This window comes from Mercenaria mercenaria, chromosome 6 (genome assembly GCF_021730395.1).
Source record: "Mercenaria mercenaria strain notata chromosome 6, MADL_Memer_1, whole genome shotgun sequence".
NCBI classification, from domain to species: Eukaryota; Metazoa; Mollusca; class Bivalvia; order Venerida; family Veneridae; genus Mercenaria; species Mercenaria mercenaria.
This window is the reverse complement of record NC_069366.1, coordinates 18,100,727-18,121,981: the sequence shown is the minus strand read 5'-3', so window position 1 is coordinate 18,121,981 and position 21,255 is coordinate 18,100,727. Positions and strand designations below refer to the sequence as shown.

General features: G+C 34.2%; 1 protein-coding gene across 1 annotated transcript in view; it reads right to left on the bottom strand.

Moving 5' to 3' along the window:
- LOC123549521 (H(+)/Cl(-) exchange transporter 7-like) overlaps positions 1-21,255 on the bottom strand; it is a 150,025-nt gene that overhangs the window by 42,854 nt on the left and 85,916 nt on the right. The window contains exons 6-14 of the mRNA XM_053545268.1: positions 11,754-11,863; positions 11,104-11,247; positions 8,866-8,955; positions 8,243-8,401; positions 7,360-7,470; positions 5,289-5,343; positions 3,716-3,776; positions 1,725-1,866; positions 1,029-1,122 (exon numbers count right to left, since the gene is read on the bottom strand). Of these exons, the coding sequence (XP_053401243.1) occupies positions 1,029-1,122; positions 1,725-1,866; positions 3,716-3,776; positions 5,289-5,343; positions 7,360-7,470; positions 8,243-8,401; positions 8,866-8,955; positions 11,104-11,247; positions 11,754-11,863 (966 nt within the window). The remainder of the gene's footprint in view (positions 1-1,028; positions 1,123-1,724; positions 1,867-3,715; positions 3,777-5,288; positions 5,344-7,359; positions 7,471-8,242; positions 8,402-8,865; positions 8,956-11,103; positions 11,248-11,753; positions 11,864-21,255) is intronic.

The window sequence follows — 21,255 nt, the reverse complement described above, 5'->3', positions numbered from 1 at the left end:
TTAGCTTTGCTTTGAGAAATATACTCTCTCTGCCAAGTAATACTGGCATCTACAGATAAACAATTCCCCCACTGCAAAACTCTTGCATATTTCATGATAAATATCTAACAACCTATCATTAATTTAAAACGAATTCTAAAGCCTCTCTATTACTAAATTATATTATTTAAACCATTTATGTATTAGAAATAAATTTAGGAAAAATTGTTGGCCTTGACACAGGCAGAAATTTAACTTTTCAAGGGTGTTTGTAAATAACTGGCGTACCTTACTCAATGCAACATGTAACAAGCTTTGAGTGTTTGAATGTAAATTATTAGTGTGCCTATCAAATGTATCATGTAAAAATTTATTTATTTTGTTGGTTTTAACGTCACACCGACACAATTATAGGTCATATGGCGACTTTCAAGCTTTGATGATGGAAGATTTAGACCCCAGGTGCCCCTCCATGCATTATTTCATCACGAGCGGGCACCCGAGTAGAACCACAGACCTTCAGTCACCCAGCTGGATGGCTTCCTCACATGAAGAATTCAACGCCCCAAGTAAGGCGTAAGTTTGCTTTTCAATGGTGTGGCATACCAAATGGATCAATAACAAAGCTTTGAGTGTTTGACAATCAATGGCATGCCATACCAAATGGATATTAACAAGGCTTTGAGTGTCTGACTGTAAATCTATGGTGTGGCATACAAAATGGATCATTAACAAGGCTTTGAGTGTTTGACTGTAAATCTATGGTGTGGCATACAAAATGGATCATTAACAAGGGTCTGAGTGTTTGACAATAAATGCTGTAGAATACCAAATGGATCATTAACAAAGGTCTGAGTGTTTGACTGTAAATCTTTGGTGTGGCATACAAAATGGATCATTAACAAAGCTTTGAGTGTCTGAATGTAAATCAATAGTGTGCTTTACCACAATGCTTCGAGTGTTTGCCTGTAGATAAATGGTAAACAATACAGAATGGATCATGTTACAAGGTTTTTAGTGTCTGACTGTAAATTAATGGTGTGCCTTACCAAATGGATCATGTAACAAAGCTTTGAGACATCCTTCAGGGGTTGCCAGGAATATTGTGGATAAGGAATGTCGTTCACCTTCAGGACAATGCATCTGAAATAAAGTATACAATTCCTTTTTGTAAGATATAACAACAGAACACTACATATCTGAAGTAATGCTCAGAATGTTTCAGAATTCTACAGACTACTATGCATATCATATTGTACAGGTATTCTTGTTTTTGGCCCACACTCCTTTTTCAGATCGATACTGTATTTTTAAGTAAAATACATTTGGGAGAAGCTGAAGTTAAATATTTATGTAATTGCATTCATGAAATACTTAATTTCATTATCCAAACAATTAATCACAAATATAAAATGTAAATTTACATTTGATACACATCTGCATTTAATTTACAGCATTTCTTTGTTAAATCTGAAGCTAGTTTTCTGAGAACTCTACTTTAAGTTAGACGATATGGATTGGACATGAAATAAAGCTATCTGATTAATGACCTTAGGGTGGCCTTGACCCTAGTCATGGGCTTTGCTTGAATACTGTAGTATCATGACGGAAAACGTGTATGGGTAGTTATTTGAATATACGTTAAACGATTTTGCAGATATGCTTCCAGCAATATAGCCCATTATATTCTTTGCATCTAGTTGTATAAAAATTCAAGTATAGTACACAAAACAAAACAGATTTACCTGAGTAACAATGGCACTAGAATCATAAGGTGTTTTACTGGTACATGAGTTTATACTGATTATCATAATGAAAGATAACAATCCTGTCACAGCAGTTACCAGACCTGCTTCTGCTACCTTCAACCATTTCAGCTTGATAAATCTGAAACAAAATGTAAGCCAATGATATTGAATCATTCATCTGTATAGGCCATTTTAAATCAGATTACATAAATTCTTTTAATCACAACTGTTCAGTTCACCCAAATCACTCTCAACTTGGCATCCTAAAAAATAAACTACAGGTATAAAATAAGGAAATCCTTGCCCAGTTTGAACCTATCAGGCTATGACCTTGCTAAAGCAGATAATATTCATCCCTTAGCATACACAACATTTCACCCTCTGTCACAATATTTCAGATTTTCAACAGGTGTATCAATGGTCACTTAATCTTATTGCTGGTGATGGTTTCAACCAAATACAATGAAGCTCTCATCATAAATATTTTTTCTGGTTGATACAGAGGAAAAATCAGTTAAATGTTAGGTCAGTTAAATCATCATCTGCACCATCATGTTAGCTCAGTTAGTAGAGAAAATGTCTATGAAAAAGAGATTGCATGTGCCATCCCCAGGTGAAACAAGAGATTGCAAGTTCAATCCATGGATGACATGAAAGATTGCAAGCTCCACACACACTACCCCCCACCCCTCTTTGAAATGAGAAACTGCAAGTTCCATACTCGTGTGAAACGATTGATTGCAAGTTCCATCCTGGGGTGAAACAGGAGATTGTAAGTTTGATCCCCAGGTGACTTGAGAGACTGCGAGTTCCATCCCCAAGTGACTTCAGAGATTGCAAGTTCCATCCCCAAGTGAAATGAGAAATTGCAAGTTCCATCCAAGTTGAAAGTTTCATCCCCAGGTTAAACGAGATTGCAAGTGCCATACTAAGGTGAAAGTGAAGCTAGATATTTCTATCCCCACAATTTGAAACAGAAATTGATCCCCACAATTTGAAACAGAAATTGAAAAACCGACTGCCATTGCACAAATAAAATAGATTCCCGGGTGGGGCATATGTTCTCCATGACATATTTGATAAAAGACATTGTTATTGAAATCATTCATCTTCCACCTCTGATTATTCATGTGGGGAAGTTGGCAGTTACTTGCAGAGAACTGGTTTGTACGGGTACAGAATCCAGTAACACTGGTTAGCTTAACCGGTCGCCGTTACATAACTGAAATGATGCTGAACCCAGAACAAACAAACAAATAAAATATTCTTGTAAAAAGTATTTAAATCTCCAGCTAGACTATCTGGTAAATACTTGATGTCCACCTAGACTATCCAGTAAGTACTTAACTCTAAATTTAGACTGTTTGGTAAATACCTAAATCTCCATTTACACTATCTGGTAAATTCTTTAAAATCTGCTATGACTAGACTTCCTGGTAAATAAGTACTTAAATTATCCACCTAGACTATCCAGTAAATGCTTAAATCTCCACTTCGATGATCTGATAAATACAAACATCCACTAGGACTATGTGGTTAAAACTTAAATCTCCGCTAGGGCATCTGGTTAATGCTTAAATCTCCATCTAGACTTTTGAGCAAGTAAGCACAAATTCTCCACCTAGACTATCTGTTAAGTGCTTAAACCTCAATTTTGATGATCTGGTATCTCCTGGATAATCTCCACTTTTGACTGTCTGGTAAATACTTAAAACTCCATTTGGTTCTAACTTATATATCAAAGTTTAGAAAATCAGTCTTGTGAAAATCAAAAAAAGCATTTGTAAAGTACAGAAATCATTACTCTTAAAATGTATAAAATGCAGCTTGCTAAAGTAATGAAGGCCCAGACACATGGCTGACTTGAGCAATTCGTGTTGTACCCAGCAGTTTCTTTTATATTCTTTTTTTTTTATGATTTGAGCATTTTGCAACTTCTAGTGATCAGTTTTATTGTATTATTTAAGTATAGAGAAAGAACTTCCTACCTGTATCTAAACACAGTGAGTTTGTAGTTGAGCACAACAAAAGCAGCACCAATAAGACCACCTGTAACATACATCAAAATAGACATCTTATCTCAAATTCTGTAGTGTTGCTATCTTTTAGTATCAAATCATTTTACAGTATCTATGCTATTTATCAGCACTAAAATAGTGTTACCATAGCTTTGCACTCAGACTGGGTCAAAAGGTAGATTGGTTCATTTAGAATGGCCGAAATTGAAATAAAAATTAATACTTTTCACCTTTTCATTGATAATATAATTTAAGTTGAATCTGTAACAACATTTTTTCAATCTTAAATTTTCTTTGTACCATGTTACCCTTATGATTAGTTTTGTGAAATGCAGCAACGCAGCTTATAAGAAATCAATTACCTTAAGTTTGCTTTAAACTGAGTGGTGACAAAGTATGATTTGAATATAAATGTTCAGTTCATTTTGCTAATCAATCTAAACAAGAGCTGTCCGTAAGACAGCAAATGCTGGACTATTCTAAATGTTGTCCAAGAAGCATGAATATTACCCTAAATGTTAGAATATCTACAGAGTTTCAATCCAGTATCTGTTTTAGTTTTGGAGATAGGAACTTGCATGCAAAACTTCCAGAAGTTTTAAGTTCACAGGGGACATAATTTGGCCAAAATGCATGTCAGAGTTATGGGACTTGATGCTATTACCTAGGTTTATAACCCGAAGACACATGAAAAGTTTAAATTTAATATCTGCATTTGATTTGGAGATAGTAACATAGATGCAAAACTTTAACCAGGATTTTCTAAGTCCAAAAGGGGGCATTATTTGGCCAAAATTCATATCAGAGTCAGGGGACTTGACCCAGTGAGGTTGGTAATTGACCTTGAAAAAGAAAAAGTAAGTTTCAAAGCTATATGCCTTTAAATGACAGCCATATGTACTTGCATGCAAAACTGTAACCAAGGTGTGATGCAGACACCAATGCAAGAGTGGGCAGAATAGCTAGACTATTCTTTGAATAGTCGAGCTAAAAATGGTATCTGTTTATTTTGCTAATCAATCAAACATTTTTTTTTTCAGGGAAAAAATACGCTTTTCAACATCTTCAGCACCCAGCTAGGAATCAGTTTGTGCATGTCTTTGCTTTTGTTTTGTTTTTGGTATTGTTTTGTTTTGCTAGGAGTATACAGAAACACTTCCATTCTAACACATGTGAACGTTTCAGCTCGAAAGGTGGGAAAAAGAAAGAATCAATCGGTCTCTCTGATATACACAAGTGCAAGATACAGTAAATAATCATTGATATGATTCTAGAAATGATAACAGAGAAAACAGTAATAATTTCCAGCAATAAAGGATGATCTGTAATAGCATGGGAAGATATGAGACAAAAAAGATTTTTAAAAGATCTTATTTTTTAAGTTAAAAACTTTTTCTGACCCACACAAGTCCAGTGGGTTTGGACTGAAGAGGCCAACAAACAAAATTTTAATTCATGCTTAATGTAGTAAATCTTAATACACACCTTGACCTGATTACCTAGCTGGGTAGGGAGTGACATATATCACTACACATGTACTTACCTACAACTGCCATCACCAAGAACACAGGTATCTCTATCAGATCAAACTTTAAATTCTAAAAAAAAAAACAAAAAAAAACCACTCATCTTAATAAAGTACTTTTAGGCTGCAAAACACATACAAGTATAATATTTACTGATGTTAACTACATGTGAATGCAGTTACTGTATATGTGGTTAATTGTAAGATGCAGAAATGCTTGCGGTCTTCAATCAGATCTCATACTGTAAAAGCACATATTTTCGCTGGGTCAAAATTTCGCGAATCTGAAATTTTGAGTACATTCGCGAGGTTTAATATTCGCGAAGTTGTAAAAATGGTATCCTACTTGAAATTGAATTATATAAATGCTGAATATTTACATTAGGATTAATTTTGGCGATACATAGGGCCTTGCGAATGTAGCAAAATTTAAACCCTCGTGAAAATTTCTGCTTTTACAGTATGCAGAACCTTTGTTTCTTCCACATATTAGCAATTAAATGTTGAAATATATGCTCTTTTACAATTACATTCATAATCAGCATAAATATCTTTATTTTAATGATCACACTTAATTTGATCTACTTTGTCAAACCCTGACGAACACAGTCAAACATTTTATTAAAAGCGTTGACAGGTTGTGTGATTATATGATACAAAAAGGAACTAATTAACAGACACTTAAAATGGAAACAATGTATATCATTTTAAAATCGCTCTCTAGGCAAACTGATTTCATACTTTCTACTGTATTGTCAGATTCATATTTTTCACACAAAATGCTGTCCATCAGGCATTCACAAGTTTTATGTGAAGTAAAAAATATTCACTTAAACAGTATGCAGTCATAATATAGCAGTAATGTAACCTGATTAAAGAAACATTTGGACATAATATAATAAAATAATGGTAATCTTGACAAATCACTTGCCATCAATTATACAGGAAGTTCTCTACTCATCTAAATACAAAGATAGCTTCCATGCCTTCTGACAATTATTATACTCACACTATAGACAGGGTCACTAAACATACAGCAAGAAAACATTGTCCTGTAACAGGAGTAACAAGAGCTGTCTCCATAGGATGACACATGCCCCCGATGGCACTTTGAATGAATATATAGTTATGGCCGATGTTAGAGTTTAGGACCTTTGACCTATGGAACTGGGTCTTGCGCGCGACACGTCGTCTTACTGTGTCACACATTCATGCGTAGATATTTTAAAATCCATGCATGAATGACAAAGATATGGATCGGACACGCCTATCAATGCACTATCATGAAAAATGACCTTTATCGTCTAAGTGTGACCTTGACCTTTGAGCTACGGACCTGGGTCTTGCGCACGACATGTCGTCTTACTGTGGTACACATTCATGCCAAGTTATTTGAAAATCCATCCATCGATGACAAAGATATAGACCGGACATGCCCATCAATGCACTATCCTTTAATGTCTAAGTGGTACCTTGACCTTTGAGCTACGGACCTGGGTCTTGGGCGTGACATATCGTCTTACTGTGGTACACATTCATGCCAAGTTATTTGAAAGTCCATCCATCGATGACAAAGATATGGACCGGACACGCCCATCAATGCACTATCCTTTAATGTCTAAGTGTGACCTTGACCTTTGAGCTACCAACCTGGGTCTTGCGCGCGACACGTCGTCTTACTGTGGTACACATTCATGCCAAGTTATTTGAAAATCCATCCATCGATGACAAAGATATGGACCGGACACGAAAATTGCAGACAGACTGACAGACCGACGGACCGACAGACGGTTCAAAAACTATATGCCTCCCTTCGGGGGCATAAAAACCTCAATCAAAAATTGAAGGCCAAAATTATTCATACTCTCATCTCCTATTATTTTATATATCTATACAGCAAGGAATCAAACATAGAATGCCACAGCAACATTGCCAGCTTTCACAAAACCTTCCACACACACTCACATACAAAATGACTATAATCAGACTGTTTACAGATTATGCAAATTAAAATTTTTCACAACAATACATTGTAGTGACTTTGAGTATATATACAACATGCAGAGGTTTGTTTGAATTTAAAACTTACCGGGAAGACATTAAATCTGACGAGACCTGGTGCAGACAGCTGGTTTGGAGTCCCATGAAATGCACTGAGCAAAAAATTGGTGAAGAAACATGCTATCATAGCTGCGAAAAACTAAAAATAGAAGTTTAAATTATTAGTCATAACAAAAACTGGTTTGAACTACACATAATTTTATCACAATGGAGTATTTTTGATTAATTAAACCTAACATTTCCTACAAATATGAAATAAATATTTCTCTTTTTAACATACGTGTCCAAATACAAGGTAGGAGGCAATCAATCATGTATCCACTTTTCACACTTTTCGATCTTTTTGAGGGGTGGGTGGGGGGGAGGTTGGGGGTGCACTGGCAGGCACCTAGGTAGAACCAACAACCTTCAACAAGCCAGCTGGTTGACTTCAGCAATATTCTGAATCCACAATGAAAAGTGGCAAGTGATTTGAAGTCCTTAACCACTCAGTCACAGACAACCTCTCTCTACTGATATATTCAATGAATGTTTTTTTCTGTGATTTCCTTATCTTTCCAATCTTTCTGTCATATTACAGGAGTCACTTCAGCTAATGTATCTGTAGCTGGGTATATTCCTTGAATACTTTACATGTACCTTATTACCCATCAACAACTTAAAACTCCCATGCATAAAATAATAACAGAAGACAAATAGCTTAAAGACATAATATCTTTCATGAAGTTATCAAGTGCTGTAAAAATGATCACACATCTAATGTGATTTCCTAAACTCTCTCAGAAAACTTCAAGTGACTGTCAACCCTGAAGTTAATAAAGTCTTAAATCTATAAAAAAAAGTGAAGTAAAATGCTTTTATTCATTCAAAATAATAGATCACAGATTTCTCCCTGTGTAAAAGTTACTTACCACTCTCCAAGTCAGTGACTGACTCCAAAAACTTGCAGCTTCCTCCACTGAGAACAAGGTACCCCCCACTGGTGCCCCAAAAGCTGCTGACACCCCTGATGCAGCCCCACCAGACACAAAATCTCGAATTTCGTGATCATCTCGGAAACCTGAATAAATCTGGAAACAGAAAGATAGTCAAATTTGCTAAATTATTCCTTTTATTATCTTTTTTACAATATCAAAATGCTAAATATCACATGCTACAAAATATTTGCAGACATGATTCCTTTACCTTTTTTTTTGTGTAAAGAAAATCCAATTCAATAAAGAACATGAGTCATTGATTTGCAAGTTGAATTTTCAATGCATCCATAACTAAGATTTTCTAGATGAAAATGCAATAAACATTAAACATAAAATCAGGCAATGACTTGAATTTTTAGTTAGAAATTTTTCATGTTCTGAAATACTCATTACAGAATGTTTGTATCTTACAACAACAATATTCAAAGTTGTACTGGCAAATGGTAGCAAAAATTCTAACATTCTGCGATAGACTTCAGTATAAGTAATGTATTACGTAAGTCTGTCTAAAGGCTGATCATTTTTTAAATCAATCCAAATATTGCAATAGTACTTACAGAAGCTCTTTTTTTCTTGCATAATAATCTTACTCTGCCTTTTCCCAGAGCAGCAGCTATAATACTTCCTGAGTGAGCCATTGGACCTTCCTGTAATACATCACACAGTCACAACGTAACAATATACAGTCACAATGCAACATTACACAGTCACAATGTAACAATATACAGTAACAATGTAACAATATAAAGTCACAAAGCCACAATATACAGTCACAATGTAACAATATACAGTCACAATGTATCAATGTACAGTCACAATGCAACAATATAAGTCACAATGTATCAATATAAAAGTGAAAATGTAACAATAATTATGCAGTCACAATGCAATATTATTTACAGTCACAATGCAACAATATACTGTCACAATGCAACAATATACAGTCACAATGTAACCATATACAGTCACAATGTATCAATATACAGTCACAATGTAATATTATATACTGTCACAATGTATCAATATACTGTCACAATGGGACAATATACAGTCACAATGTAACTAACAATATACAGTCACAATGTATCAATATACAGTCACAATGCAACAATATACTGTCACAATGCAACAATATAAGTCACAATGCAACAATATACAGTCACAATGTATCAATATACAGTCACAATGCAACAATATACTGTCACAATGCAACAATATAAGTCACAATGTATCAATATAAAAGTCAAAATGTAACAATAATTATGCTGTCACAATGCAATATTATTTACAGTCACAATGCAACAATATACTGTCACAATGCAACAATATACAGTCACAATGTAACAATATACAGTCACGGAGTAACAATATACAGTCACAATGTATCAATATACAGTCAAAATGCATCAATATACAGTCACAATGTAATATTATATACTGTCACAATGTATCAATATACAGTCACAATGCAACAATATACAGTCACAATGCAACAATATACAGTCACAATGTATCAATATGCAGTCACAATGTAATATTATATACAGTCACAATGTGTCAATATACAGTCACAATGCAACAATATACTGTCACAATGTAACAATATACAGTCACAATGTATCAATATACAGTCACAATGTATCAATATACAGTCACAATGTATCAATATACAGTCACAATGTAACAATATACAGTCAAAATGTATCAATATACAGTCACAATGTAATATTATATGCTGTCATAATGTATCAATATACAGTCACAATGCAACAATATACAGTCACAATGCAACAATATACAGTCACAATGTAATATTATATACAGTCACAATGTGTCAATATACAGTCACAATGCAACAATATACTGTCACAATGTAACAATATACAATCACAATGTATCAATATACATTCACAATGTAATATTATATACAGTAACAATGTAACAATCTACAGTCACATTGCAACAATATACTGTCAAAATGTGACAATATACAGTCACAATGTATCAATATACAGTCACAACGCAATAATATACTGTCACAAGGTAACAATATATAAACATCATGTCACAAAATATAGTCACAGTGTAACAATATAAGTCACAATGTAAAAATATACACAGTGTAATGATATGCAGTCACAATTTAAAAATGTTCAGTAACAGTGCAATTAAAAATATATAGTGTCACAATATAATAATATTCAGTCACAATGTAACAATATAAAATTAAAATGTAACATTATATTACTGTATTATGGTAGTTACATAGTACCATACTGGTCTAAATGTAACAATATAGTATTCAGATGTAACATACTAATGCAGTCAAAATGTAATACCATATAACATAGTCCTAATGTAAAACTGGAGCTATAACTAAAGCATAATTAAAAGCCAACAAACTTTGCCATCACAAAGAAATTTCTAACAAACTATGAAGCATTTCAAGCAATTTGTTTCATGCATATTTTGGAATGAAGGTATTTGAAATTTTGGCATGATATTGCTAGAAATCACTTTAGAACACTTTTAAATAACTTTTTAGTAAAGCACTTTCGGCATATAAAAAAAGATGGCGTTAGGATTTGCTTTAAACTGACATCAGTAAATTGAGCCGTCTGAATATCATAAAACTAATTTATTCCAACATATACCTCATATTTTCCACCTTATCATCTTATAAAGTAGTATTTTAGTCATGCACTTTTCATATAAATGTAGTAAAAATTGATTCAACACTAGAACACATGTCACTTTTTTAACCATCTTAAGGTAGCAAAGGTATAGATATTTACCTTCCCACAGGCAAGACCTCCTAGAATGGACAACACAACTCCACCGACTTTGGCAACAAAACACTCTAGTGTGAGCAAACCAGGAATCTTTACCCCATTCAAATAGGATTTTATATAAGGAATTCCACTGCCAGCAGCCAATGGCTAAAATTGAGGTATTCAACTTACATTATCATACAAATCAGAATATTATGTTAAAACTTTCTACATCTTTGATATTTACATAAAATGAATCTTACACAATGATTACAGCTGTTAAAGCCTTATAATGTTACCTATAATCAAAATTACCGAATTCAAGTTTACTTCAAATAATTTCATCTATCAAACTTAAAGATAATTTCCAACAGAATTATTCTGGCATTTATTAGTTAAACAACTATTAAACAGATTTAACAGAGAATTACCTATTATAATGAATGACTGACATTTGCAGGAATTTAAACCAACAGAACTTTTAGCGATGATGATAAAGCAAGGTGTAATCACACTTGCAGCTTCTCATCTAAACAATATGACAAAATGGTACAAAGACAGCTAGGTCTAACCTCAAACCATTCCAGTCATCAAAAAAAGATCTAAGTCTGGAATTTGACTGCTCATCCCCTGCACACCTAAGTAAACATAAAGCTATGCTTATCTACACTTACCTGTAAGTATACCACTAAAACTGACCCCAGCACTGTGACCCCAATATTGATCCCCACCCAGATAAGAGCTGGCTGCCAAAGACATCCTTCCTTTGCACATCTGTCTAGAACTACGTGTAGAGTTAAGGACATTTTTGTTCTAAGTTTGGAAATTACATAAAAAGTTGTTTTTTTTATCAATTTTCTTTTCAATAATGTTCCCAATGACCTCCTTCACAAAAGCAATTTCTCCATACTGTGAAATCATTAATATTCAGGGGGTCTAATTTTTGTGGACTTGTGGCTGAGTAAACCCATATTATATCCCATCCTTTATTATATAATGTTCAACTGCTGAAATCCACAAATTCATATAAAAATGAAGTTGCTGCTTTCAGCAAAATCACAGAATTTTGTGCCTATGAAATCAGATGATTTTACAGTATCCTGACATCCCAACTCTCCTGATTCCATCGGGTTTCTCCCGATTCTGGATGTAAAACCCGATCACCCAAATCCAGAGTTCAAATCTCCCAGTTTAAATGAAAAGCAATAAAGAGATGTTTTACAACACCTTATAATATGTGTTTTTCAATACTTTAACCATTTAAGTAAAACAAGAGCTGTCTGCGGACAACAATGCCCGACTATTCCACAGCCTTGTCAATTAAATTAATATAAAAGTTGAAAGAGTAGTGTCATGGAACCTGTGTACTGCTTGTCAGAACATCACAGTGAACAAGTGTGTGAAGTTTTAATCCATTCCCATTAGTGGGTACTGAGAAACCAGCTTACATACAAAAACTTAGCCAATAAGTTGAAACGGGCATAATTTTATAAATATGCAAAGTAGATTTATGGATCCCGACACCGATGCACGGGTTGAGTCCAATAGCTCTACCTATTTTTCCAATAGTCAAGCTAAAAGGGCCACATTATATGAATTCTTTTCATCCAAGAGTTATCTTACATAGATATGTAATTATGTTTAGGAAGTAGGACATCTTGCGTAAAGTTTCTTTTCAATATAATATCATGTAGTTATTATTACTGACATACAGCTCAACAGTTAAGGTATTAGGCCCATAATTGAGTACCTCCTTTTTGAAGAGTATTCAATTCCTACCATAAACCTACTTTGACAGCATTTTCAGGGGGCGTAGGTTCAAGCCCTACTGGGACCAAATGTTTTTTCCTTGTTTTTCTTTTTTTCTAGTAAGTTTTTACTTCTTTCAAGACTTGTTATTGATTTATTGTACAAAAATGGGAAAAAAATCATTTGATATGCGATTTCTTGCTGTTAAAAGTGAATTTACCTCTAAAACAGAAGGGGTAGAGTTAGACATCTTTAAAAATACTGAGTTTCATGCGGTAAAAGTTCTCTATTTTGCCTTCATTCTTTAGATTACATATTGTGGAAGAAATGTAGGTAGGTTTTACTTCTGCCCCAAGGTTATTTTTGAATGAAGTGAGCAAAATTCAAAACAGACCCGCAGGATTCGACCATAATTTTTCAATATTGGAGTTGGAATTCTGTCTGATTAAATCCGTTTACTCGAGGCACCCTAGAAAAAATGATATTGACAGTTTTTATTTTAAGTTTTATGATTGTTTACCAATAGTTTGATGTTTCTTTCATAAAAAATAATGGAATAATAAATTCTCTGAAAACGTTTTGGATAAAGGCCACCACTTTGAAATTTGTCATTACTTGAGCTTTAGGAAATACCATAAATTACACAAAATTTATAAAAAACGGCACGGTAAAAGTTTTTAAAAAATTGCATATAAGTGCGAAGCACGGTCAACTGTAAGAATATACCAAGCAAATGCCATTTTTTTTTAAACATTACTGTTAGGGGCCTAATACCTTAAATGCATGCAAAACTTTAACCAAATTTTCTACGTCATAAAGAGCCTTAATCTGGTTCAATTTCAACAAAGAGTTATCCAACTTGATTATGTAAGTAGGTCTGATAACCAGGAAACCTTGTGTGAAGTTTCAATCCAATAACATAATACAGGTTTTACTGCTACACAGCTTGAAAGTTAGTTGCACTTTTACTTTAAGTAGAAAAGGGCCATAATTTGCATTAAATTCAACAGAGTTATCTAACTTGGTTATTTCATGACCGGAAGACTTGTGTGAAGTTTCAGTCCAATATATGCCATTATTCCTGAGGTACAGCTTGATAGTTACCTGGGCATAAAACTTTTTCCACATTTTCGAAGTTTAAAAAAGGGCAATAACTGACAATTATAAAGTCCACCGAGAGTTTTCTAATATATTTATTTCAGTAGGTTTGACTGCTGGGAAGCTTTGTGTGAAGTTTCAATCTAAAGCATGTAATGGTTTCTGAGATACAGCCTTGCACTCCAAACTTTAACCAAAGTGATGTTGATGCCTGGGGAGTAGAACAGTTGGACGGCAAGTGTCCATGCACAAAGGCCCACTTTGGCAAAAATACCTCCAGTAAATTACATTTATTATATCATGGCAGCCATTAATGCTTCAAAGAAGTAGAATAATACTTTGATTCCCCCATGTATAACTAAAGCAGATAATCACAGAATTTCTGGCAGATTTTCTGACAACTCTCATTCATCAACATTGATAATTGGAAAAGTTTTGAAAATAATTGGGAAAAGAAATCAGAGACTGATATGTACACGTCATGAAAACTGTAAATTACAGCTTTCCTTTAATTATAGTCAGAATTGTCTTAAATGGCTCTCTAAAACTTAACTTCTCTCCCAAGTATTGGAGTCTTGACAGAGGATTGTGGGTATAAATTTGGAAGTCAATACTGACCTCATAGCTTTTAAAGCTACTTGCCCACAGTTTGATTGAAATTTTTCAACATGTTCATTTCCACCAAGTTTGGCATAGAATATGTAATATGACATTGAAAAATTATAAAGTTGGTGAAAATAAAAGATAGATATTGGTAAAAATGCAAAAAGAATGTAAATTTTCTACAATATTTCAAAAGTGTGGAAATGGTTTAGGCCATTATTTTTTTATTTTTTGGTTTACGAACCGCCAGGATGACACATGGTCGTAGGAGGAGGGGAAAAAAATAAAATTAAAAAACAGAATCAGAATTTTTTTTTTCGTAGGAAACGGACCTTTGAAAGGAATATGGGTAAATTCTACATAATATCACACAGGCTGCATGTTATAATCTTCTTTCCCACTTTTGATGCTTTTTCCTGCAAATATACCTGTGACCTTGGTTATATTTGATTAAAAATGAGCCTTGAGGTTTGTCATAGCAGCTTGAGAAAAAAAATTGTCTTGGTATTTCTGTGAAATTACATTAATATACAGCTGGGCAGGTAGCTGTATCATTTTTCTTGAAAGGACTGTACTATACATAAAAACTGCACATAATCTCACAAACTAAATGATTGGAGACATAGAAGTCATATGTTGAACACCGACTGAAATTAATACCTTCTGTTAAAACAACAGATGGAAGAATCTAATATTCCCCACATTTGAACAACACTGTCACCATGGATATATGATTTTACACTCAGCAGCTTTCAAGCATCTTGGCTGTTTATGGACCCAGTCTGAAACTTAGGGGTACAGCATACACTGCACTGTGCCTAATAAGCAATTATCTTTTTAAGCGTTAGGAATAGGAAGTGTCTAGCCATCTGGTAAACAGACACCTAGCCTATGTCTGTTAACTGGAAGCCTTGCCTTTCCTCATATGGTTTTCTTGGTATTTGTTAATTTATTTTATGAATAGGCCTAATGTAACACAACAGTTCAACTTTGCAATGATCTTTGAAAATTCTGTCAGTCAGTATTTGTCTTACCACATCTACTGCACAGCTACATTGCAAAAGACAGTAATTACATCTATAATAAACAATAATCTGATGTTAATATATAACGTACAATAATTTCATTAAAAATACCTAATTCATAACTTATAAACAAAATGGGTTACTGGAGGCCAAAAAGCTGTACAGGCTAGACGTTTGCTTACCGGGACTTACAATTTCACAGTTTTAATGTCCCCTGTACCAGTTTATATAACCAAACAAAAGTACTGTCATCATTGTGTATTTAAATGATATTTTTCGGGAAAAAATGCTTTCAAGTTCGCGTAATAAGCGGTGCATAGAATCACCGTAATAAGCATTGCGCTATTGAAACGACAGTTACCATAAACGTAGTTGTATACTAAATACAGACTGCATATCACCGACAATTGGCCATTTTTTTTCAGGAAAGCACTACGTCGCAACTTTGAATGTTCTTGCATTTTCATTAAAATTACTTCAAAACTTTGGAAATAATACAGCCTGGGCGCAGCCATTTTTAAACGTTTTTGCGTAACAAGCATGTTGATTGGGCGCAGTATATATCAGAAATTTTAATTGGACGTTTACGTCATGCATAAGATATGAAGTTTAAAAATAGAATCATAGGAATTCCTAATGTTGATTTGACTCGTTCGCCGTGACGGATATTCGAAGAACGAGACTTTTTTTTTCTTATTGGAATACGCGATGCATTTTTTCTTCTGCAAGCTTTCATGTCATAGCGGAGGAAATAAAAAAATCACGTTTTTTCAATTTTATTTTTTTTCTGAAAACACGTTTTTTTGAGCGGCGGTTCCGTAAACCGAAAGATCAAAAATAAAAGGCCTTACTACCTTCTGCACAGTATTTTTGGTTATTAGTAAGAATATCTTGCAAAAATCTTATGTCAATAAGTTTGTACCACAAGTAAATTTCAAAGTACTCACTTTTTATTGATTTTTTTAGCCTAAAATGTGTGAGTTAGTCTCTTTAACCCTTAACCTGCTATATTTCTATAATGGACTAGTCCATCTTTCAATTTGGACAGTACCACTTATTACTCAAAGGGGTTTACACTGAAAATTTACTGACTGAATAGCGAACAGTGCAGACCATGATCAGACTGCACGGATGTGCAGGCTGATCTTGGTCTGCACTGGTCGCAAAGGCAGAATCATCTGCCGCCAGCAGGCTAAGGGTTAACAATATGAACTAATTTTTGTTTCAATATTATCAAAAGATTAAGGAAAATGATCTGAAAAATAGTGTTGCTTTTTTTTTTCGGTTTGAAATCATTTAATTTCATCATGGCATGAAAATGGGTACAGTCTGGGTCTAAAATAGCCATTTCATGGGGATTTAAATAATGAATTTCAACTTTGTAAGATAGATGGAATGGAAATTTTACTTGTTTGTTAGGATTTAATGTCATGTGTTAAGGCAATTGTGAAATTCACCAAAATTAATCCCCACACAAATATTACTGATTTTACAGTAATAAAACTGTAGGATGTATTATACAGAATTATATTGCTGATTTGGGAATACCCTACTTCAGGCGGTACTAATAATTCATGAAAATCTTTTCTTTCCTCATATTTTATGCAAACTGCTTCATTATTTAAGATGCTATTTACTAACATGTAGTTAAAGTAATATTAAGGCTGCCCTATTGGAAGATTGCTTTTAGCATCAAATATTCATTCTTGCTTTTTTCCCCTTCCACCAAACATTCCCCCACATTTTTCTAAACCATCTCCATTTTTAATCTTGTTTCTAATTAAAATGTTATTGATATTAAGAGTTTTAGAGCAACCCTTCTACTTTAATTATTCTTTCGGTTTCAGTTTCTATTTGTGGTTAGCCTACTTTGCTATGTATGGCTCTTATTTTCTACTTTCTCCCTTTTACTGGTTCAGCAAATATCCTCAAAGCTCGGATTACTATTATCTATTTTGAGAAGGAAATGTGCATAATTATACAAATTTTGAATACCCTTAGAAGTTATCTCCTATGAAAACATTATATATTATTAAGGCTATGAATACAAGCTAGATGTGGTTCTCTGTGCTTCATACCTTTTAATTTTTATAGAACAGCAAAAATGAATTGAATAGCTGTTTTATATAGTTCTGTGCCAATATTCAAAGCATCTTAATAGAAAAACAAGAGGGTCATGACCCTGGATTGCTCACCTGGGTTAAATGAGCTACATGTTTCAAATGTCAAACTGATGCTAAAATATTAAGAAAGTAGGTCAGTAGGTCACATTCATGGTCACTGAAAGTCAGTCTTAAGATCGGTGTGCAAAACTGTACATGTGGCTGTATCTAAAAAAAAAAGAAAGTAGGTCAGTTGGTCAAGGTCAAAATCGAGTGACCCCTTATCACTTGGGGTCATCAGGTAATTATAATTAAACAGTCTAGGAAATATGATCAGATAATTTTTTGAAATATTTTTTCCTATATCTCATATAACAAGTGACCCCCGGGGCAGGGCCTATTTTCATCTCAGGGGCATAATTCGAACAATCTTGTTAGAGATCAACTAGGCAATGATACATATAAAATATCAAACGCCTAGGCTTTGAACTTTCAGACAAGAAGATTTTTAAAGTTTTTTCCTATATAAGTCTATGTCAAACTTGAGACCCCCAGAGCAGGGCCTGAGACTTTCCACCCCACGGGCATAATTTGAACAATCCTGGTAGTAGACCACTAAAACAAGAGCACCCCCTTGCGGGTGCTGATGCTCATCTGATTTTTTTGTATAATTGAAATATTGTCCTACCCATGATTTTCTAAGTCTAAAAAAGGCCATCATTCTTGCAAAAAGCAGGATAGAGTTATGTTTTTTTGATGTACAGTGTCCACTTATGATGGTGAAAAACTGTTGCAAGTTTTAAAGCAATAGCTTTGATAGTTTATGAGAAAAGTTGACCTAAACATAATACTCAACCAAGAAAATGATTTTCTAAGTCCAAAAGGGGCAATAATTATTGCAAAAAGCAAGATGGAGTTATGTTCCTTGATGTACAGGGTGTGCTTATGATGGTGAACAAGTATTCCAAGTTTCAAAGCAATAGCTTTGATTGTTTAGGAGAAAAGTTGACCTAAACATAAAACTTAACCAAGAAATCTGATATTTTCTAAGTACAAAAGGTGCCATAAATCTTGCAAAAAGCAAGATGGAGTTATGTTTCTTGCTATACAGGGTCAGCTTATGATGGTGAACAAGTATTCCAAGTTTCAAAGCAATAGCTTTGATAGTTTAGGAGAAAAGCTGACCTAAACATAAAACTTAACCAGGCAACGCCGACGCAGACGCCGACGCCGACAATCGCTCAGGTGTTGACAATAACTCATCATTTTTTTTCTCCAAAAATCAGTTGAGCTAAAAAGAAGATTTTTAAAGTTTTTCCTTTCGGTTGCCATTGCAACCAGAGTTCTGCGTGGATTTCAATTCTTTGGGCAATTTTGAAAGGAGGCCACCCAAGGGTCATTCCTGTGAAGTTTGGTATAAATCTGCCCAGTGGTTTTGAAGAAGAAGATTTTTTTAGAAATTGTTGACACACGACGCATGATGCACAATGCAAGACAGACATCAAGCGGTCACAAAAGCTCACCTTGAGCCTCTGGCTCAGGTGAGCTAAAAATCACAAAAATCAGAATTTAATATATTTGTATCATTTTCTGTTTCCCTTAAAACCCATTCTTATAGCTTATTTTTAATGACTTATGCAAGACAGAATATAAATCTTTCAACCATTGAGTAGAAAATGTATTTAAATGTAAAATTTGTAAAAACTTTAACCAAGAACCTTTATGAGGAAGGTCAGGCTTTTATACTTCACATAGTAAATTATGGCACTCAAAACAATTCAATTTCAACATTGGGTAACTGTTTATTTTTATTCCTAATTTTTTTTTTTTAATATAACGCTCTCAATGAAATGTTCTTAATGGCAATATCAACAAAGTTTCAAAAATTCTTAAAGCAAGCAACACCCATAAAGAATAGGTTTTCTGGGTAATTTCATGTAAAAGCATTAAAATTATATGTAGGAGGCACTTTCATGTAATTCTTTCTTCCTGGAATAGGACCTAAATGGCAATGTTGCCATTAACCATTCTTTATATTAGCTCAATAAGTACCCTTGGAGACAGGACTGTCAATTTTCTGTACTATAAATACAAGTGTTTGTGCTGTGGTGAATAAAAAACTGCTTCATCTTCTATCATCTAATGTTTCATTCAAAACAAATTACAACCGTTCTCCGCTCCTTGCGCAAACCTCCCAGCAAACTGGCTTTCCAAACGTGCTAAAACCACTTAAGGGACCTCATGTTAAACTGACTAATAATATTATTCTACCTCATGACTATTTTACACCCACAACAGTATATCAGCTCTGTTACTTGTCATTATTTGATGTTCAGGGAAATGATCATTAGTCCTCTAGAGAAAAAGTGCAAGATTGCTCAGTATGCAGCATGTAGAGGATATCTGTTTCTTTCAGTGGAATATTTCAAGATGAGGAACACCAAAGACAACATTTTCAGGGTTGGCATAGTTACAAGCAAAAATCTAAAATCTTGTTTATGAGTGAAAAAATAAAATTTGACATAACATGTTGAACAAGACTACGTACAAGCAATGAAAGATGCCCCTACTGAAAAGGGCATAAATTTCCACAGAAACCACATGTTTAATCTGAGACAAATGAAGAACCTGCATATCCAAATAAGCTACTGTCATTGAGTCAACTTTCATGTAAAAAATTCTTGCACACTGAAAAATTCATGATCTATCTTTTGTGGCTGATGGATGGACATATAGACTTATGAAAGGATGGATTAGGTAAATGGGATAGAACAAAATGATTTGTGCTAAAGACAAATGGAGACAGTAAAATAATGTGCTTGTTCTCTAGACCTTCTTTAGCCTATTTACCATATTTCATGACAAAATAACTTGTAATTTAAGTAGCAGAATCCATATTTTTGTCATATTTTTGGACTATTTATTGCCATAACAACCACATTTGTTGCCACAGCAACACAAGAGGGTCATGATGACCCTACATCGCTCACCTGTTAAAGCTGGCCTTGGAATCATCAAGATAAACATTCTGACCAAGTTTCATGAAGATAGGGTCATAAATGTGGCCTCTACAGTGTTAACAAGCTTTTCCTTTGATTTGAGTGGTGACCTAGTTTTTGGCCCCACATGACCCAGTTTCGAACTTGGCCTAGGAATCATCAAGATAAAACTTCTGACCAAGTTTCATGATGATAGGGTCATGAATATGGCCTTTAGAGTGTTAACAACCTTTTCCTTTGATATGAGAGGGTGACCTAGTTTCTGACCCCACATGACCCAGTTTCCAACTTGGTCTAGGAATCATCAAGATAAACATTCTGACTAAGTTTCATGAAAATATGGTCATAAATGTGGCCTCAAGAGTGTTAACAAGCTTTTCCTTTGATTTGATGTGGTGACTTAGTTTCTGACCCCATATGACCCATTTTTGACCTTGGCATAGGAACCAAGATCTTGCTGTGCCTTAAGTTGTGGGTAAGTGTGGTTAAAATCGAACATAAAATGTCACTTCTATCATGTTCACAAGTTAAAAATGAACAAATTTTGGCTCTTTCAGGGGTCAATCAAGGGCCGTAACTCCAGAACCTATGATTGTATCT